Source organism: Dromiciops gliroides, chromosome 5 (genome assembly GCF_019393635.1).
Source record: "Dromiciops gliroides isolate mDroGli1 chromosome 5, mDroGli1.pri, whole genome shotgun sequence".
NCBI classification, from domain to species: domain Eukaryota; kingdom Metazoa; phylum Chordata; class Mammalia; order Microbiotheria; family Microbiotheriidae; genus Dromiciops; species Dromiciops gliroides.
In genome coordinates this window covers 101,178,200-101,200,319 of record NC_057865.1, presented here as the reverse complement: position 1 = coordinate 101,200,319, position 22,120 = coordinate 101,178,200, and the positions used below count along the sequence as shown (strand labels likewise).

The 22,120-nt window shown below is 37.1% G+C and overlaps 1 protein-coding gene across 1 annotated transcript in view; it reads right to left on the bottom strand.

Moving 5' to 3' along the window:
• The window catches only part of LOC122728752 (TRPM8 channel-associated factor 2-like), a 47,816-nt gene extending 37,271 nt beyond the window's left edge, over nucleotides 1-10,545 (bottom strand). The window contains exon 1 of the mRNA XM_043967534.1: nucleotides 10,407-10,545. Within this exon, the coding sequence (XP_043823469.1) occupies nucleotides 10,407-10,545 (139 nt within the window). The remainder of the gene's footprint in view (nucleotides 1-10,406) is intronic.
• Nucleotides 10,546-22,120: the final 11,575 nt, after the last annotated feature.

The window sequence follows — 22,120 nt, the reverse complement described above, 5'->3', positions numbered from 1 at the left end:
CTACTCATACATCCTTTTCCCTAGTTCAGGCCCTCATCACCTCCTACTTAGATTAAGAAAAAGAGCTTTATAATTGTTTTTTTCTGCCTTCAATTTCTCCCTTCTCCTATCTAGCCTTTAGATACCTGCCAAATTGCTATTTATAAAATATAGTCTGACCATGTTATTCCTCCCTTTCCTCCCAAATCGTCAGTGGCTTCCTATTATCTTTAGGATTAAACACAGGATCCTTAGCCTAACATTTAAAACTCTACACAATCTTGTCTATTCAGTATTATTTTATATTATTCCCCCTTCAAACTGTCTGTGACAGTCCATCTTCCACCTTTGCAAAGTGTTTTCCTATGTGTGAAGTTCACCCCCTCCTCACTTCTGCCTCAAGATTATCTTAGCTTCCATTAAAGTATAACTGAAATCACAGAATTTGATGGGAATGTCTTGAATGGTCATCTAATCCAACCCATTTACAAAAACAAAACAAAACAAAACAAAAAACAACCCTCAATAATATACTTTCTAAGTTGTCATCTAGTCTTTTTTTTGCAAACACCTAATGGGGGGTAATCCAGAACATCTAGAGGCATCCATCTTCTTCTATCTCAAAGCTTCTTAAACTGTGGATCGAGATCCCATATGGGATCACATAACAATGTGGGGGCATGGAAGATATGGTAACAGTAAAAGGTTATGTGTACTTAATTTATATATATACATATCCAAGCTCATGTAAAAATGTCTTAGGCAAAAAGGGATGACAAGTGGAAAAAATTTAAGAAGCCCTACTCTATATGAAAGCTTCAAATACTTGAAAAGAGCTATAATTTCCTCCTTAAGTCTTTCCTTCTTCAAATTAAATAAATATGTAGTACAAAAGACCAAAGGATCAACAGGTAGGGAAGAGAAAGTGAGTAATGGAAAGGCAGTCAAGCAAAACAGTCACACAGGTAAACCTTAAGTTGAGGTTGAATTTGAATGGAAAAAAAGACTTTGTAATAATTCCAGGGATTGATCAAAGGACCAGCAAAAGACTGAGTCATATGGGTTTAAGATAATAAGGGAAAATATACATAATTTTATGGGAAATTTCTGTTTGTCATATATATCTCTGCTTAATGTTCATTTTGTTTAATCTTTAAATTCTAGTAAGGAAATAAACATTTTATAACTAAGTAAATAACTTTTTCAATTAAAAATGAATTTAGGAATTATGTTCTGGTAGAGATTTCATCAGTTTATAATTCATTTTGATTTAGAGTGGAATGCCTTCTCCATTTTGGCTGTGTAAATGTAGCACCACCTAATGGCAATGAAAGCATATCTTGCAGAGAAAAATCATAAAAAATCCCCACTAGAAAATAAAGGTTTGGTTGGCAACTTGTGATACAGGTAGTTAATAGAAGAGTCAGAGCTAGATCCCTGATCTTTTTTGTCTTTATTGAATGCTTTTTCCATTGGGGAAAAGACCATATGTTGGGGGAAAAGATTAGGATAAAAAATTCATACAGAGCAAGGATGGAGAGGATGAAGATAACATAAAAGAGACAAAGAGTTGCTCAGTTCTTATTTTTCATCTTTTTTCTAGAAAAAGAATTCTTTTGGGACTTGAAAGAAAAATGGGTGATAGAAAATGGATACCCTCATAATTAAAGATAGAATAAGAGAGTACCCAAGTGACCCTTATGTCACCTGGTTCAGTTGAACTATATCTTTTAATTTAGCATGAAAAATGATAGACTTTATTGATTAGTCAGTGTCAGTGAGATTTGAATGATTGTGGAGAATTGGATTGGTATTACAGGACTAGAAAAGCTCAAATATAGTCCTGACTGTCTGAAAAGGGAAGAGAAGGTAATATACAAACTATAAGACAGCCAGCTTGACTTTGCATCATGGCAATATTCTAGAACATATTAATGAAGATATGGTTATTAAACAATTAGAAAAGGAAGCAGCGATCATGGAAAGCCAGCATGGCTTCATCAAGAACAGATCATTCTAGACCAACTTTATTTTCCCCCTTTTGAGAGGATATTTGAACTCAAAATATTTAGGGACATGCTGTAGTTCTGACTTGCTTAGATTCCAGCAAAGCATTTGACAAAATCTCTCATGTTATTTTAGTAGGAAAAGCTGGAATAGACAACATGGAAGAGTAGAAAGAATGGTGAATTTGGTTTCAGCAGTAAAGAAAGATTCAAATTCTAGCTCTGCTACTTAATACATACATGATTTTGGGCAAATCACTTAACTTTTCTAGGCTTCAATTTTATTGTCTGTAAAATTATGACATTGGACCACATGGCTTCTCAAACCCCATTTAAACTCCAAATTTATGATCCTATGCTACTATATAGTATAAACAGCACCTCACACACCATGCATCAAAGATATATACATGTGTGTAAACATGTACACATGTGTACATGCACACACAAAACCACACATAAACACAAATATACACATACACGTATGTGTACAGGTAAACACACATGTACCTTCACATGCATGTATGTGTATAATATATGCATATGTGTTTTGTGCATGTGTATCTATGTATTCACACATACACACATACATACATACATAGATGAAATCATCAGGAAGAAGAGATAAACATGATCCATAAACTAGGTTCTCTATGGGCACAACTTGGAGAAGAAATCCCACAGCTAAAGTAATACATATAGTGATCTAGCTACCTAGGTAGCTCTAGCTCTCTATGGTTCTCCGTTCTTAGAAGCCCTCAGTGACTCAATATTTTTGGCAGGACAAAATGTAAAAGTTTCAATGAGGCATTCAAAGTCTTCATAATTTATCCCCAACCTTTCCAATCTTATAATACAATCCTTTCTTTCATGAACTCTCCATTCTAGGCAAGTTGATTTACTTGCTGTCACTTGAACACATTTTGCCTTTTCCCACATCTATACTTTTGATTAGGCTGTTTCACTGTCCTGCAAGGCAGGACCAGTTCCTCCATTAATAATAGCAAGTAAAGTGGGGCAATGAGTACTTGGAAGGCTGCCTTGTGGCATATGCAAAGATTATACTTTGAACAGATACTGCATTTCCACATATTTGTGTGTATAGGTATATGTGGAAAGGCAAGTAGATAGGCAGTCAATGCCTATGTGTTTCCTATTGGGGAAATGGTTTTAGTTATCCTTCCTTTGAGGCCAGCTGGTGGTGCAGTGGATAGAATGCTGGGTTTAGAATCAGGAAGACTCATCAACATGATTTAAAATTCACCTTCCGATGCTTACTAGCTGTATGACCCTGGGCAAGTCACTTTTAACCCTGTTTGCCTGTGTTCCACATCTGTAAAATGAGGTGAAGGAAATGGCAAACCACTCCAATATCTTTGCCAAGAAAACCCCAAATAAGGTCAGGAAGAGTTAGATATGACTTAAAAATGACTGAATCAAACCATCCTTCCTTTATTAAGAGGGAAGGGACACTGGATTGGTGAGAAGACCTTGGTTCCTATCCAAGATTTGTTATTTATTAATTGCATAAACTTGACCAAGTTTCCTGAATTCTGTTGACTTTATTTTCCTTGTCTATAAAATTAGGAGGTTGACCCAAATCTCTAAAATTCCCTCAAGGTTTCCATCCTATGCCCTCCCTTGAATTCCAAATGACTCCATGAAGGGAGGAACTGAATTTTCTCTCCCTTTGACAATTCTAATGGTAAAGCTGTGAAGAAGTGATGCTCTTTAGTCCTGTGAGGGTGGTATCCCCACCACCATCATTAGGCCCCTGGTGATTGTGAGTAATAGCATTATTACTTTCCCTCTGTCTGCCCCCTTTCTGGAAGAGCTTTTTCTCTGGCTATTTGGAAAATTTCATTTCTCCTCTCAAACCATATTCTGCTTCTACCCTTAATCTAAACTGAATCTTGCTTTCAATTCCCTTAGACGTGGAGGAGGAAACAATGTCCCATTGTTTAATTTCTAGGTTCTTCTGTCTAATTTAGGCTGAATTAAACCTAAGAGAGTTCCTTGGTTTCTGGAATAGCAGAACAAGTTTTTACTCAGTGTGGTGCAATGAAAAGAGCGTGGACATGACTGGTCATGAAATCAGGACACTTGGTTTGGGTCCTGGCTCTGCCAGTTAACTAGTTCTCTGACCATAGGCAAGTTACATACCTCTCTCAGAAGCTGTAAATTGGGGATCATAATGCCTGTTATACCTACTACACACATTTATGACTATTTAAAGGAGCTATCATTATTCTCCCAACCATTTATTCACTGAGACATTCTGCCAACTGGCTTTCTGGCTCTGACTCTTTCCTATCTTCTTGTTACTTTTCTTTTATTATTATTCCCCTGGACACATGGTTTACACTGTTGCTTAATCACCCTTCCTTCAGTTTAAATCATTCTCTATTTCAGTTAGTCTTCCAGATAATCCATTTAGTTCTTGAAAAATCCAATTCCAGTTAATCAGCATAACACAGAATCACAGAATTTTGGAGTTGGAGGGGACCTCAGCATGAAGTAGCCTAATACCAAAGGCAGTCCCCTTATAATATATGTGCCAAGTGATTGTCCAGCCTTTTCTAGAAGAACAAAAATGAAGGGGAATTCTCCCATCCATGAAGGCTATTCCACTTTTGGACACCTTAAATTGTTAGGAAGTTTTTCCTGACATCAAATCTCAATGCTTCTTTGTAATTTCTTTTGTTTGTTTTGTTTTGTTTTTGCAGGGCAATGGGGGTTAAGTGACTTGTCTGGGGTCACACAGCTAGTAAGTGTCAAGTGCCTGAGGCCAGATTTGAACTCAGGTACTCCTGAATCCAGGGCTGGTGCTTTATCCACTGTGCCACCTAGCTGCCCCTTCTTCTTTGTAATTTCTACCCATTCCATAGGCTTTTATCTTCTGGGGCTAAATAGAACAAGACTAATTCCTCTTCACATGGCAGCCCTTCAAAGGTTGGAATGCAAATACCACATCCCTCTTTAATCTTCTCTTTTGTAGGCTAAACATCCTCATTTCCTTCCACCCATTTTCATATGCTATGGGCTCTAGGTACTTCTCCAGCTTATTAATTCCCTTCTTACACCATGATCCCCAGAATTGAACAGAATGCCCCAGATGTGGTCTGATCAGTGAAGAGTACAGAGAAACTCTTCTTCCAGAGAGACTTATCTCTCCCTCGAAGTCATGCTCTTCTTAATGAAGTCCAAAATTGCAGTAGTTTTGCGGGTGCCCACATCATACTGCTGATTCATATTAAACATATGGTTCACTACAAAAGTGAATTTAGAGGCCAAGGTGATGGATTAAAAGCCTGGCTCTGCTGCTCATTATTTGTGTAACTTTGTGCATCACCTAAAGTTAAGGGGTTCTTCCTTGCCTCAAAAAGTTGCATTCTGAACATGCTTTCCAATGTACCATGATCTAATGGACTCTTAAATTTAGTTATTTTTTAAAATTATAAAAGTATTTTATTATTTTCTAGTTACATGTAGAGATAGTTTTCAACATTTGTTTTTATAAGATTTCTAGTTTCAAATTTTTCCCTCCCTTCCCTCCCTCCCCTTCACCAAGACAGCAAGTAATATGATATAATCATATTAAACATGCTTCTGCATTAGTCATTCTGTGAAAGAAGAATCAGAACAAAAGGGAAGAACTACAAAAAAGAAAAACAAAAAAGTAGAAATAGTATGGTTCAATCTGCATCCAGATTCCACAATTCTTTTTTCTGTATGTGGAGAGCATTTTCCATCATGAGTCCTTTGGAATTATCTTGGACCATTGTATTTCTGAGAAGAGTCAAGTCTATCACAGTTGATCATCACACAATGTTTTTGATCCTGTGTACAATGTTCTCCTGGTTCTACTCATCTCACTCAGCATCAGTTCACATAAGTCCTTCTGGATGTCTCTGAAATCTACCTGCTCATCATTTCTTACAGTACAATAGTATTCCATTACATTCATATACCACAACTTGTTCAGCCATTCCTCAATTGATGGGCATCCCCTCAATTTCCAATTCCTTGCCAACACAAAAAGAGCAGCTATAAATATGAATCTCCAGAATAGGACACCTTTCCAAAACTAGCTTCAGCTAAACTTTCACTAGACCAATCTAATGTTTGGGATTGGGGTCCTTCCATGAAATTATTCTCCTCTTGGCTGAATAAGAATGGTGACTTTCCTTTAGCACACAGCTTATTTAAATTTGGGATGAGCCCACCTAGGTATCTTGACTTCACTTACTGATCTGCTGTTCCAATTTTAGGTTCACTCTCAGCCAATCTTTAATCTCCCTGAGCTATGAGTAAAAATATTATTCAGCTGGATCCTGGGTCCTGTTAGTTGAATCCTTCTAATCTCTTGCTTTCTTATTATCCATCAACTCTCATGCAGATGTTTTCCTGCCAGTTTTTAATGAGTAAGTGGAACTGGTTTATTATTAATGTGAAAGTGGAGATATCTATCCTATGAAGAAATGTCTCTGAGTTTGAGAGAATAAAACAAAAGAGAACCCAGATATCTAAGTTAGAGGTAGAAGATTACTAGAATAAGAGAAAAATTAGCTTTTGATTAAATAGAAGCTGGATACAAGGAAAGATATGCTGCTTTCACATATTGAATAAGGCATCTTTGTGTAGACACAAAGTCCAAACTGGGGAATTTTTTTCAACAGATCTCTGTTTTCATCATTGTTATGAGCTTGTAGTGAAGAACCCCCTCTGCCAATACAAATTGGCACCAGCTTTTCAATTTATTGTCTTAATCTCTAAATGGACCAAGGGGTTAAATGGCATGTCCAGGGTCCCACAGCTAGCATTTGTCAGAAACTGGACTTGAATTCAAACCCTCCTGAAGCCAAAACCAGCTCTCTTGTCTACTAAGCCATGTTGTCTTTCCCAGATATCAAATCTGGGAGAAAAATTCCCAGGAAGCTTACAAAGGGCTGGATAAGAAAAATGAAGATGATTGGAATTCTACAAAAAAAAAATCCACGGATTTCCTTGGGTGGCTGACAAAGCAGTCCCTGGTTTGAGGATAGGTAGGATTCCCTGTCAGGACAAAGGCCTCCCAAACCACAGAGATCAGTAAGAATACTCTGCAAAGATGAACCTTTAGGAAGGCAAAACTATGGCCTATTTTTCTTTCTGGGTGCTTCACTTAGAATATTCTGTACAGAATAATTTTTATTTTCACCATCTGTTGTCAAATAATTTTTTTATGTAAAAGTATGGAATTAATGTAACAAAAGACATGGGAGTGGAAGCATTTCTTCTCCTGAGGCCAAAAGAGAGAGAGAGACACTTCCGAAGCAAATGGAAAACAGCCTTTTGTTGTTAAGGGTTCACCTGAAGTTGTCATATTTTCCAGAAACGCTGAACCCAGAGTACACAAGAAGCCATAAAGATGTCAAGGATCAAGACCTCATATCCCCTCTGAACTGACATAATTTGTTGTTCATACCTCAAGCTGGATTCCCTGTGTCCTTGGTAAATAAGACAGGTACCAGTCAGTCTGCACCAGGTTGAGGAACTGTTTGTGCAGCTAGGACCCTTGTAGATAAACAAATGATCCTATCTTCATGGTCTAGCAGTTCCCAAGGGAAAAGAATGCTGCTTTTGCCATTGCCTTTTTTCTTCCCTTCAGGAGGGAATTAGTGCTTTCCCCCTAATCTCCTTTTCCCTGTAACTTAAATACCAAGGCTATCACAGGGTTCCTTGGTATTGAGATTTCTCACATGCATGTGCCTTTCTCTTGTAATAAATCCAATTGCAAAGCATGTCTCATGGATTTGTGATAATTGTTGGTTTTTTTTTTAACACTGTGTTGTCATAATGATAAAATTGCCCCTTGTAGAGTATCTGAGCAAGATGAAAAAAGAATTGGGTTTTTCTTTCTTTCTCATATAGGAAACTAATGTTATATCGAAAAATGCTGATTGTAATTTGGGGGGAAAGTGAAAGATAGTTTGCATTACATATTGTTTAATCAAGGAAACACCCCGTGTTTCTTGATGGAACAAAGGGGGGAATGTAAAGTAATCTTGATTTAGAAGCCCCAGTGCAGGCCCCAGCCAGGGCTCAAGCACTGCCCCTATGCCAGCATAGTGCTCCACCCACCTCACGCTGACGCCTACTTGGGCCTGGCCAAATTATAATGATGGGAAGAAGGGTGAGGGCAGTCAGATGACCTTCAGTGTGTGGAAGCTGGGAGGCTGGTCGTTCTACAACTGTCTGGTCATTCTGTCAATCAGGGCTGCCAGTCAATTAGCTTCAGGCTGTGTGTGTATATCTGCCCTGTTTCCTGGAGGGTTGCTGGTAAGGAGAAGAGAGGAGATTTGCCATTCTAGCATTTGAGCTGGAAAGAGACAGGTGGCAGCTGTGTGCTCTGCTGACCCCGGGTGGTGATGTGATCGCAGGTTGTATGATTTTCCTTTCCTGATTCACTTTTCCTTAATTCTACTAATCTTACTTGTGTTTTTAAGTTTGTTCTTGTTAATAAACCCTATTCTGTTTTTGAAAGAGGCTGTTAATCTCCTTTCTTGCCCCAATATTGTGGCGAGCTGCCTAATTAACATTCCCCAATTAAAATTTGACCCATACAATAAAGAGTAGTAAAACAGTGGAAACACTATCTAATGGCTTTTGAATGATAACAAAGGATCCTTTGCTTACAGGAAATAGGAGGGGATCTTCCCTAATATTAGTGAGTTTCCCAGAAATGGAGGAAAGAACCAGCTCAGGCTGCTTGGCATCCAGAGGGCCAAGTGATAATGACATTGGCAGCTAAGTGGAAGAGTGGATAACTTAGAGCCAGGAAGATATATGTTCAAATTCTGCCTCAGACATTTTCTAGAGATCTGATCTTGGCAAGTCATTAAAGATTTCCCAGCTTCAGTTTCCTCCTCTATAGGATGGAGATAATATTATCTAACTCATAGGTTTCTTTTGAGGATCCATTGAGGTACTAGGCATAGAATGCTTAGCAAAACTTAAATATTATATATGTTTTAGCTATTAGTATCATTATTAAAATTAGGATCATTGGGTAGAACTTACAGAGAGACAGAGTCGGGCTTAATTATAAGGAAGACCTTTATAATAATTAAAGCTGTCCCCAAAGGGAAAGATCTGTATTCTAAGGATACTGAGTTTCCCTGACTCCAGACCTTCAAAGGGGAGACTAGCTGATCCCTAGCTGGGGATGTCATAGTGAGCATTGATACTTTAGCTGTGGGTGGGACTAGATGTCCCCTGAATTCCCTTCAAACTCTGAAATTCTGTTACTAGATAATCTCTTGCCAGCTTTAATAGTCCATGATTCCAAGTATCACTGTCTGAGATCAGCCTCCCCATCTTCCAACTCCAAATGAGCCAAGATAAGGTCTGTGTTCAAGAGAACCCATTAATGCTTCACGATGTTGGAAAAGGTCATACTGATACTGTAGACCATTCGCATTTTAGACTTCTGCCTTTCTAAAATGCATGATATGGCTTTAGGGACTATTTGGAAGAAAAGTTTAATTATGTTCTGGACTTAAATGTATATAAACTTTCTATGACACCATGGACCTCACCTTTAGAATTGGTGCTAGTACTAAAACATGGTAGTCACGTAATAGATCAGAGAAAAATAAATACCATCATTAAACAGATAACTATTACATTCTATCAATCATTACATGTTAAGCTTTTTAGAATTAAGGATGACAAAGGGATCTGTACTTATGAAAATGATATGATGATTTGAATGTACAGAATTCAAAGAGTTTTAGTAACTTCAGAGAGTTTGTTAGTAAACAGTCTTTCCCTTTATATTAAGAAATGTCTTTATTTTTAAAAAAATAGTTGAATGTTGAATAGGCTAAGATGTTTTTGTAATTGTTTCTGAGAATTTTTCAGGTACTGAGTGCCATTAAAAACAAAAGTCTTACTATAAAGAGAATGAGGTTTTCCGTTGGACAACTTGAGGTATTATATTTAAGGCATGGAGTGAAATGTCCTATGTAAAGAAGGAATTTGTAATGGCAAAAGTATTGGGAATATTGGAGGGAACATAAGAGAAACTTGGAATACTGAAAAAGATAGGTGACCCTGTCGAGTTAATTTGTATGTGTCCAGCACTGTCTAGACGATTGAGTTCCTTGAGCAGCCAAAATGACTATGTGATTCATTTGGCAAGTATTTATTATATCCACATCTCCCATATCTAAATCCCTATAGCAGAGAAAGGTGACTCATCAAACTTAATGAAAATATCCTTTGAGGACAACCAAATTATTTTTCTCTAATTGAGTATTCATTGAGCAACAGTAATTTGGTTTCCATTGTAGTTTTTCCCTTTGGGGACAGAATGTGCCAAATATACAATATGAAGATTCTAGACAATTTGCTTTTGTCAGTGGTGGGTCATCTTACCTTTCCCTTTGTCTCTATCAGGTGACTTCCTGGCCAGAATTCGAATCCTAATCTCCAAGGTTGCTACAATGCTCCATGGAGACTCTAGGGCTATCACATCTCTTGAAGATGTTGCTAGGGTTATGATGAAAACTTGCATGTCAATTCTCAGAGTCAAACTTGACCATGCCTCCGGATTATCTCAATGAAAATTTGTAGTATGGCCACATAAAGATGTGGAGATGGAGGCAGAACAAATTAAAGCCAGGGAAGTCATTTCCTGTGGAGTGTGGTTATGTTTACTATTTGGACATAAAATTAAATTGGAATTCTCATATTTGGGAGATAGATATGGGGTTACTAATTAAAAAAAACTTTTACAAAATTCGGTTCCACTGATACTTTTACAATACAAATTTCAATTGAACCTACCCTGTTTTGATTAGTACAGATTTTATTGGAGTTATAAAGATTAAACAAACCTCCTTTCTTCTTTGTGTGCCTGGAGACATCATCCTCAACAGGCTGTCCCACAACCTGCCAAAGATTTACCACAAAGAGAATACCAAGGACCTGGCTCATCTGTCATCTACTAGCTGTGCCATCTTAGGGAAATCACTTCATCTATCTGGCCCTCTGCTTCCTCATTGGTAAACTAAAGAAATTAGCCTGGATGAGGGGTCTTTAACCTGGGGCCCATGAACATTTTCAAAAGTTGTGATAACTATATTTCAAATAATTGTCTTCCTTTGTAATTCTCTATAATTTATGCATTTAAGGGCATCATTCTATGAAGGGATCCATAATCTTCCTCAGACTGCCAAAGGGGTCCATGGCATTAAAAATAAAGGTTAAGTATACCTGAGAAGATGATCATTAATACCCTTTCTGACTCTAAAAAACCTATGAATTTTATTATGTCACAAGGTCAGAGACAACTCTGACCTTGATATTCTCTTCTAGGCATTTCTCTATTCTCTCAAGCAGATATGTCAGAGATCCTGACCCCAAGGCTCACTGAAAATTTTTTTACTATTAGTGACATAATTAAATAGGTACAAATAGGAAAATTATTTTGGCATCAGTTTAAAGGATGGATTGGACAGAGGGCAAGACTAGAGGCAGGTAGAACAGGAAGCTATTTCAAAAGTCCATGTGAGATATGATAAAGGCCTGTACTAGGAAGGGGAGTGGAAAGGAGAGACAATACATTTTTTTAGAGGCAGAATGAGTAGAACTTGGTGATGTATCCGATATTTGGGTTGAGATTGAGGGAAGAGACAAAGATCATTCTCAGGTTTTGAGTTTGGATGACTGGGAGGGGAGTGGAACCATCAATTAAAATGAGGACATCAAAAGGAGGGGCAAGTTAAGGGGGAAATATGATATTAGTTTTGTACATATTGAGCTTGTTGCTTCTAATGTACTCAGGTGGAGATGTCCAGTAGGCAGTGAGTCTATAACTCTGATTATAAATAAGGATTAGATAAAGTGATTTGAGGGTCCTCTATATAGAGATGATTATTGAAGCCATGAGAGTTGATGGAATTGCCTAGGTAGAGTATGTACAGAGAAGAGAGAAGATCTAGGTCATAATCTTAGGAGATGACCATTTTTTGGATATGAGAAGATAAAGAGAACTAGAAAGACAGGAAAAAATCATGAAAGTATAGTGCTACAGAGAGGATAAAGTATTAAGGAAGGAATAGATCAATTGTAATAGTAATAGCTGTAACGATTGGAATGATGCCACCTGCTGGAGACTTACTGTAGAAGAGTTCCGCCCATGAAGCGAAGGTCTTTGAGGGCAAGACCAGGAGTCTTTTCTTTGGTGTCAGGAAGTGATGCGGGCTAGTGGGAGGAGGAAGGAAGAGACTGGCACTCGGTCTCATGCTTTTTCCTGAGGACTCCGGCGGAGAAGGGAGCTAGAAATGCGTTCTCCCTCTAATAGGAATCTAGGCCTTTCTCTCTCTCTTTACCAAATTCTTATTCTCCTTAATAAATGCTTAAAAGTATAACTCTTGCTAAAGCTTATAATTTATTGGCGACCACTCATTAGAAATTTTAGACAGTTTAGTTAGAATTTTAGCCCTTAACATAGCTAACATTTATATAGCTCTTTAGGATTTACTAAATACTTTACATGGATTATACCATTTGATCCTTATGATAACCCCATGAGGGAGGTGCTATTTTTATCTCCCTCATCCAGATGAGGAATCTGAGGTCAAGAGGGGTTTTCTAACTTGCCTAGAGTTATACAGCTAATATCTGAGGAAAGATTTGAACTCTCTGGTCTTCTTGATTCCAAGGCCAGCATTTTATCTGCCATGTCTTTTAGCTGTTCTATATTCGTTTCCCTTGCTTTGGAAAGGTCAAGAATGATATGTGAGAATTTGGTTTAAAAAAGTGTTAATTAATAACATTGAAGAAAGTACCCTTTTTAGATCAGTGGGGATGGAAGCCAGTCCACAAAGGGTTAAGAACTATGAATTAAGTAAAGACAGTAAGTTTAGAAAATCCTTTGTGCAAATTTTGCAATGAAAAAAGGGGGAAAAAATAGCATAGCTTGAAGGAATTTCAGGGTAAAAGAAGTATTGTTTTAGGTTGGTGAAGGAGAAGTCTGAAAAAGCAGGTAAGATTTCTATAGGAAAGACATGGAGAAATTGAAGGGGCTGGGACCAAGGGGAAAGGTAAAGGGCTTAGCATTCTCCCTCTTGGACTAAAGGAAAGGAAAAGAAAAGAAATATAGAAATAGGAGGGTTGAGGGAGTTCATATTTGATTGCCTTGATCTCAGTAAATAAGAGGTAAGTTTTATGCTCATAGTAATGTGGAGGACATGAAGTAAAAGGCTTGAAAAGAAAGGAAAAATATTAAGACCAGATTCTGTCACTGATGTGAGAGTCAACAACAGCAATAACAGAAAAGACGTACAACAATGATGACCTAGTTGAGGTTCTATGGTATAATTTTTTTTTTTTTGGTGAGGCAATTGGGGTTGTGACTTGCCAAGGGTCACACAGCTAGTAAGTGTTAAGTGTCTGAGGCCGGATTTGAACTCAGGTCTTCCTGAATCCAGGGCTGGTGCTCTATCCACTGTGCCACCTAGCTGCCCCACTGCTTTTTTTCTTGTTTGTATCTCCAGTGCTTAGCACAGTGCCTGGCACATAGTAGAAACTTAATAAATGCTTATTAACTGACTAGCAAGTCAGATCCTGTTGCCTCATTTTAGCCTTCAGTGACCATGGTTTTTAAAGACAATGCCAATAGAGTCCAAAACTATATGATCCATCCACTTGAAGACCCTCAATCATTATCTTTGCCCACAGCACTTCAGATAACTGTTTATAAGCTAAACCCAAAGCAACAGGTATGTTACAAAATTGGACATATATCCAAGAAAATACTCAGTAGCATGAATTTTTGAGCCATAAAATATTCTTCAAAATTGGTTTCCTCTTTATCTGTACTTAATTTAATATTTTCTCCAATTACATGTAAAAACAATTTTCAATATTCATTTTAAAAATTGAGTTCCAAATTTTCTCCCCCCACACATTGAGAAGGCAAAAAATTTGATATAGGTTATACATGTGTAATCATGCAAAAATATACTTCCATGTTAGTCATGCTGTTAAAGAAAACATAGACCAAAATAAAAACTCAAGAAAAGTAAAAAAAAAAAAAGTATGCTTCGATTTCTATTCAGATTCTATCGTTTCTCTGGGGAAGGATAGCATTTTTCATGATAAGTCCTTCAGAGTTGTCTTGGATCATTGTATTACTGAGAATAGTTGTCTTTCACAGTTGATCATCTTACAATATTGCTGTTACTGTGTACAATGTTCTCCTGGTTCTACTAATCTCCCATTAACTATTCCAATACTGTTTCAGTTCTTAATTCTTCTTTTCCTCACTAACAATTTTGGTTTGTGTTTGGTTTTCCTGAAAGGTGCTTTTAATTTGGTTGAGATTAGTCACAGAATCTTCTCTCCCAGAATACTGAGGTACTTTCAGGTGGTGCTGGACTGGAGGAAAAGCTGAGTCAGACACATAGCCTGTCTCTGGAACATAGTGCTGGGGTAAGCAGGGTATCTTGGTAGTGACACAGGGAGTCAAAATGGGGGGACCTATATCCTTTAACTGGAGGTAACCTAGAGTTAGATACGGGAAATCTCATGCTCTTTTGGTGGCCTCAGTTTTTATTCCATACCTTGGGAATACCTTTTAATCATTCTGACCATTTTTTTAGCCCCAAGAGAAGTGAGATGTTTTTTGACTTACCCTTCCATATTCTCATCTTGCTCTTGTCACAGCCTGCCATCTCTTTGTTTTGTAAAGGTTATCTGAGAAATTTGCTTAGTAAATGTTCTTGGTACCTTTAAATTTCTTTTGCAGTAAAGAGATCAGAATATAGAATATCACTTTTGGACTTTTCAAAACTATCTCTTCAGAGATAGTTTAAGATTTTGGTTTGGAATGAGGAAGCATGGCATTCAGTGTTAAATAAATCTTGGGTGTAACAACTAAGACAACTTTGTTTATTCTTCTAGTCTGCTTATTGTAGCTCATTTTTGCTATTCTGAACCTGTTTGAAATCCCCTATAGACAAAAACATCCCACTTTCCAGATGTAGTAGCATCAGGTTGTAGTAGAAAGAGAACTGGACTTGGCGTCAGGAAGAGCTGCAGTTAAGTCTCACCTTTGACACATTCTCGTTGTATTATGCTAGGAAAGTTACTTAACCAATTGGTGCCCCAGACAATTCTCTAACGCTAAAAATGTTTCACAGACAATGTTGAATTGTATTGGGAAATGAAGTTTTCCCCCTAAAAGCTCCTTGCACTTATGAAGATCTGAAAATATGGTGTGTTTTGGGGTGTGTGTGTGTGTGTGTGTGTGTGTGTGTGTGTGTGTGTGTGTGTGTGTGTGTGAGAGAGAGAGACAGAGAGACAGAGAGAATCAGATATTAGTTGTTACCTGGATTTTGAGGAGGAAGGAGAAAAACAAGACTTACTAATATTGCAATATTAATATGTAACTGAAGAACAGTAATAATAGTTTATGTTGATAAAGAACTGCAAATTTACTGTCAAGTATATAATCTTTTTTTTGAGCTTTATAGCTCTGTGAGGAAGGTAGTACACACATCATCATCCCTTTTTTACAAATGAGAAAGCAGACATTCAGAGACAGCCATTCATCTTGAGCACTCTACTTAGCCATTAATTGTATGAATTTCTATGTGCCTTCAGACATTCCAGGTGACTGAAAGATATGGTGCTTTGGGGATGTAGATTACATATTTTAGACAAAAGCAAGAGAGCAGCAAAAGAGGACTACAATAATAAGAGCTAAATAAGTGTTGATTGGATTGAATTGAACTGAATTATTTTTTCATCTGCTGGATGTTTAATTCTTCTAAATTAGGAAGTCTTCACAAAATTTCTGCCCTAACTTACAAACAATTTTTCCTTCAATTAGTCCAAGAAAGGAGAAAGGAACAAAGGGAGAAGGGACTTCTGTCCTGAACTTTCTTCATGAACAACAGTAAGAATTGGTTATCCATGTGGAAGTGAGGGGGCCCATGGGAGAAAGGGACTATGTCATATTGAATCATAATATCAAAGATAGGGATCATTGGGTACAATTGAATATTGTATATACTGGACTTGAGGAGAGCAGATTTTTTTACTTTTTAAAATAATAAACATTTCTGTTTAAATTTGGAGTTCCAGTTTTTATCCCTCCTTCCCTTCCTCCCCTTCCCCTCTCCCTGAGGCAGTGAACAATTAGATATGGATTCTACATGTATGATTATGTAAAAACATTGCCATATTTGTCATTTTGTACAAGAAAATTTGAATAAAAGAAAAAATGAAAGAAAGTGAAAAATAGCATGCTTCATCCTGTGTTCCATCAATATCTTTTCTTTCTTTGGAGGTGGATAGTATGTTTCATCAATAGTCCTTTGGGATTGTCTTGGATCATTGTATTGTTGAGAATAGTCAAGTCATTCACAGTTCTTCATCAAACAATATTGCGCTCTGGGCATGATATTCTCCTTGTTCTGCTCACTTCACAATACATCATTTCATGCATGTCTTTCCAAGCCTTTCTGAAATCATCCTGCTTGTCATTTCTTATAGCAAAATAATATTCCATCACCATTATATACCACAGTTTGTTTAGCCATTCCCCAATTGATGGGCATTCCTTTGATTTCCAATTCTTAGCCAACACAAAAAGAGCTGCTATAAATATTTTTGTACAATTAGGTATTTTCCCTTTTGGTCTTTGGGAAATAAACCTAGCAGTGGCATTGCTGGATCAAAGTGTATGCAACATTCTATAGCCCTGTGGGCATAGTTCCAAATTGCTCTCTAGAATGGTTGAATCCATTCATAACTCCACCAACAGTGGATTAGCATCCCAGCTTTCCACATCCCCTCCAACAAATAATATTTTCTGTTTCTGTTACATTTGCCACTCTGATTTATGTGAGGTGATACCTCAGAGTTGTTTTAATTTGCATGTCCCTGATTAATAATGATCTAGAGCATTTTTTCATACAGTTTTGACTTCTTTGTCTGAAAACTGCCTGTTCATATCCTTTGACCTTTGTCAATTGGGGAATGACTTGTATTTTTATCAAGGAGAGCAGATTTTAAAGTATATATATATATATATATATATATATATATATATATATATATATATATATATATATATATATATATGGATATTATCTTATGTCCAAGAATCTTAAATGGGTTTATGAAAATTAGAAAATTCAAAATTGAAATTTTAAATAATCAATCAAATGAAAAAACAAAAGAGAATAGGGAGTTTTTTGGGGGGGGCATGGTAGCTTAGTGATATTAGTGAGGAAGTAAGAGATCTAAGAATATTTCTAACTTCTAAAATTGAGAATGGAGTGACAAAATTAAGAGTTACTGGAGTTGTCTAATGGGTTCAGATCCTAAAGGACACTTATGAAAATGGAAGGAGGAGCACAAAGTAAAGAACAGATCCAATGGACTTCTCTCAGAAGTTGTGTTTAAGATCACAAAGGTAGTGAATAGAAGAGCCAAGGTTCTAAAAAAACATTGACATTCTACTTGGGGAACATCTCTTATTTTTCAATGTGAGGGGAATCAAGTTCTTAAGCCTGAAAATTTGAAGATTAGCTCTTAGATATGCAATGACCTTACCAAGGTACTAACAACTAATAAGGCTTAGGCAGCCAGCCATTCATCTCTACCTTGACTGTCAGATACAATAGTGAGAAAGCAGCATAGGTGTGACCTGCCTTTCCTTGAAGTTAGCATAATAGATAAATCAAAGCTCCTTTTATCTATCCTTTTACCTATGATCAACCCTACTATTTCCCCACTTCTAATAGATCCTGAGATTACTAGAGTACGAGATGTCACAACTACTTCCCTGTCCTTTGTACTGGTTTCCATCTCTCTTCTTCCTTTTCAATAGGTAAGAGACTTCTATCTCCTTTACTAGATAGAAAAGAATCTCATGAGTGAAAGGGCATAGGTGGTATTGGAATATTAGGGCCTATTGAACCTCTGTTTTCTTGACCATTTCTGACTACTCTCCTCTCCTATTTACCTACTATAACCTCTTTTTCAATACTCAGAGGAATTGTTAATCACAATGACTAGTATATTCCCTTCAAGCATGAGGATCCAAACCTATCCATGTCTTATTAGCCCTATGTGTCTGTTATCCATGCTTATGTAATACATTCAATGTATTACATTGACTAGGCCTATCTCAACTTCTCCTGATATCACGTGGATACCAGTGGAGCACTCGGGCTATTTGTTTCTGTTCTTCCTTGAAATTCCTTATTGGATAACAATCTTGCAGCCTCATAACAACCTCCACTATTCCAAATTGTCCTTTGAATTATATTTATTTTCAGTTCTTTGGAGACCATTGTGTTCCATGTAATGTAACTGTTTAGTGATATTGGAAAATATTGATATTATAAAGATGTCTTTGTTCCTAGGAGAAGTTTGTTGTCATTAAAAAAATCCTCTGTAATTTCCTGAAGGCAATATTTTTTATCTGTCTCTATCTGTCCCTTGCTTTCTTTTAAAGTTTGGTCCTTATAAAACCAAGCCCAGAAATAAAGTATCAAGATGACTGTGACCTCCCTTTTCTGGCTTCCCAGCTACAAATAGCTTTCCACAATAGAGAATACTATCCTCTATGTCTGTCATTTTGACAATTTCCCTTGGGCACATTATTTTATTTATGGTAATCTCACATTTATATAATATTTTAAGATTTACAAAACACTTAACCTGACAAAGCAATGCAATAAAATGAATGTAATTATTCCTATGATCATACAGATTAAGAAATTAAGGTATAAATAAATAAAAGCCCTGGTAACACAGTAAAGGACAGAATTCAAATTTGAACTCAGGGCCTCTGCCTTCTAATTCTGCTTCTTTACATCATACAAAATCATTTCTGTAGTGGGAATTTCTTTCTTTAGAGACTTTGATGGGTTCTGTGTCCTTGATGGGGTCTGTGAGAAAGACACAACCAAGCTAGTCACTTGTTTCCCAAAGAAACTGAATAGCGACTTGACAGGGCTATGCCAATTGGATGGATGTTTGGCAATTCCACTTCCATCTTCTCTTTTGCAAACTGAAATTACTCTTTTGATATAATAAGAGGCATCAAGAACGAGTCCTGTTTTTGAATCCTGCTCCTAACATACCATCTGTAGTATCATGGGCAATATTTTTCCATAAGTTCTACAGATGCTTCTTTTATGGATGACATTGTGCAGCTTGTACCAAGAACATTATAGCATTTCCAAAACTCAATTCCTTATCATTCAAAGGAGTTTTGCCTAACTACCCAACACAGGAAAAATTAAGTGACAAAGCATTCTTATTGTTTCAATTATAATATTGAAATGAATAAAACTATATGGAATTTATATATCAGCATTTATATTTTGAGCAGTCCTATAAATGGACAATGAGTTAGGGCTAGAATTGAATAGAAGGAGGAGAGTGAGTGGTCTTGATTGGCTTTTGGGAAATTGCCGAGGTTATAATCATCCCAAATATCTCCCTAATCCACAAGCCAATTGTGGTTACACATTAGTATGCTTTTGATATGAGAGAAATTATTATTAAATAGCCAAATATTGGAGAGATCAAGATTTTTTTCCCTTCCTCATTTGGATATTAGGTCAAAACTTGGTTCTCTGAATGGCAGGGCAGATAACTAGATGAAATTCTGGAGTTGTTGCCCCTCAATTAGAGAACCTTACAAAGAATTTAATCTAAGGTGAATTCCAGCCCATTGTGTTCTATACATCCAGGTCTGAACAGAGGTGGACCCCACTCTGGATAGTCTGGATAAGACATAAGTATATCTCCTTGACCAAGAATGAGTGATCAGTTATATCCCCCAGACCCTCATTACAATAAACCAACCTCTTATTATAATATTGATTCTCTCATTACTTGTTAACCAATCAGAGTTGATTGCCACCTTCAGGAACACCCACTCTTCCAAGGGTATATAAGTATGTTCCGTGAATGGTTTTTGGCATTTGAGAATGCCGCTGCCCACTTTTATTAATTGTTGCTAGCATGATTAATAAAAAGATTACTTACTAAGAAACATGTCTCTTGAACTATTAGTCTTGGAATAGTCTGTATACAGACTGAAGAATTGAAATTAAGGATCACCAAAAGAGAATTGAAGAATTGCATAGTGTGTACAAGTGGGCTGCAATTCATTCATTCATTCAAACTATAAGAATTTATTAAACACCCATGTACCATTCAGTGATGGGTGCTCTGGATACATATAGAAAAAAATGAAACATATTCCACTCTCAAGGAGCTTATTTTTGATTAGGGGAAATAACAGTATGAAAAATAAATATGTAGCCATGTACAAATAAATATAAAAGGGGGGCAGCTAGATGACGCAGTGGTTAAAGCACCGGCCCTGGATTCAAGAGTACCTGAGTTCAAATCTGGCCTCAGACAATTGACACTAGCTGTGTGACTCTGGGCAAGTCACTTAACCCCCATTGCCTGCAACAAAACAAAACAAAACAACAAATAAATATAAAACAAATACAAGTTACTTTTATACAAAGAAGGGAGGGAGAGGGCATTGCACTGGTAGTTGCAGGAATTAAGAAAAGCCTCATATAGAGAAATTAGAATTTGAACTATTTTTTGAAGGAAGAGAGGAATTCTTTGGAGTAGAAGTGAAGAGTGTCGCGAAAAAATTTTAAGTCCGATGGAAGAATGAAAATAACAAAGTTTCCAGGCTGAAGCAAATAGGTTTATTGAGAGAGGGCCAGTCCCTCAACAAAACCGGTCATCCAGGCTTTGGGCCTGAAAGACCCAGAAGTACAAACTACCTGAGTTTATATACCCTTGGGGACATTTTCTAAAATGAGAACATAGTCTTGAGAAATAACAGCGGATCAGCATTATGATATCAATAGGGTGGATCATTGGTAGGCCAGTGGACAGCGGCGTGAACAGGATTGCTGACCACCTCCAGACCCTGTGATATTTCCTAATGCGGATATCACAAGATCAACTACACTATGTCATAGGAAAATTGAGAAATATGGGAAAAGGACTTGACCTTCTAACCTTATGCAATCTATATGAATCACAATATTTTGTTAATATATTGATTATTATTTTAATTAAATCACTTAAAACTATAGTAAATCTCTTATAACTAAGGGATGGGGAAAATCTCACTCACAAGAGGGAATAGCACATTCCAAGCATGGACAAGATCATGTACAAAGGCATGGAGAGGGGAGACGGAGTTCTGTGTGTGAGGAACAGAGAGAGGGCCAGAATGGCTGGCTTCCAGAATGTGGGCAGAGGAGTAAAATACAACAAGGCTGGAAAGATAGATTGGGACCAGTTTATAAAGGGCTCTAAAATCCAAATAGAGGGCTTTGTATTTGATCCTAGAGGAAATAGGTAGCCACTGGAATTTATTGAATGTGATATCTCCTTTTGAGGAAGATCACATTGGGAGCTATGCAGAATATGTATAGTAGTTAGAGGGGTATTTAGGGCAGAGAGACTAATTATGAGGAGATTGTAATATATGGTCCAGTAATGAGATAAGAAGTGATGGTCTGAACTAAGAAGATAGCTGTGTGAGTAAAGAGAAGAGCTCAAGTGTGAGAGATGTTGTGAAGGTAGAAACAGCAATATCTGGAAACTCATTGGATATATAGGGTGAGGGAGAGTGAGAAGACAAAAATAACTCTGTAGTTTTAGACCCTGAATACTGGGAGGATAGTTTTACTTTTTGTTGTTGTTGTTGTTGTTGTTGAGGCAATTGGGGTCAAGTGACTTGCCTAGGGTCATACAGCTAGTAAGTGTTAAGTGTCTGAGGCCGGATTTGAACTCAGGTCTTCCTGACTCCAGGGCCAGTGCTCTATCTACTGCACCACCTAGCTGCCCCTGATAGTTTTACTTTTGACCTGAATAGAAAAGATTAGAACAGTGATGTGTTTGGGAGAATTATAATAAGTTTGTTTTAGACTTGTTGGCTTTGAGACACCTCTGGGTTATCCAGTTTGAAATGCCAAGCAGCCAGTTGATGATATGGGACTAAAACTCAGGAGAGATACTGGAGGTAGGTATAACTGAGTCATCTGTAAAGAGTTGATAATTAAACCCATGGAAGT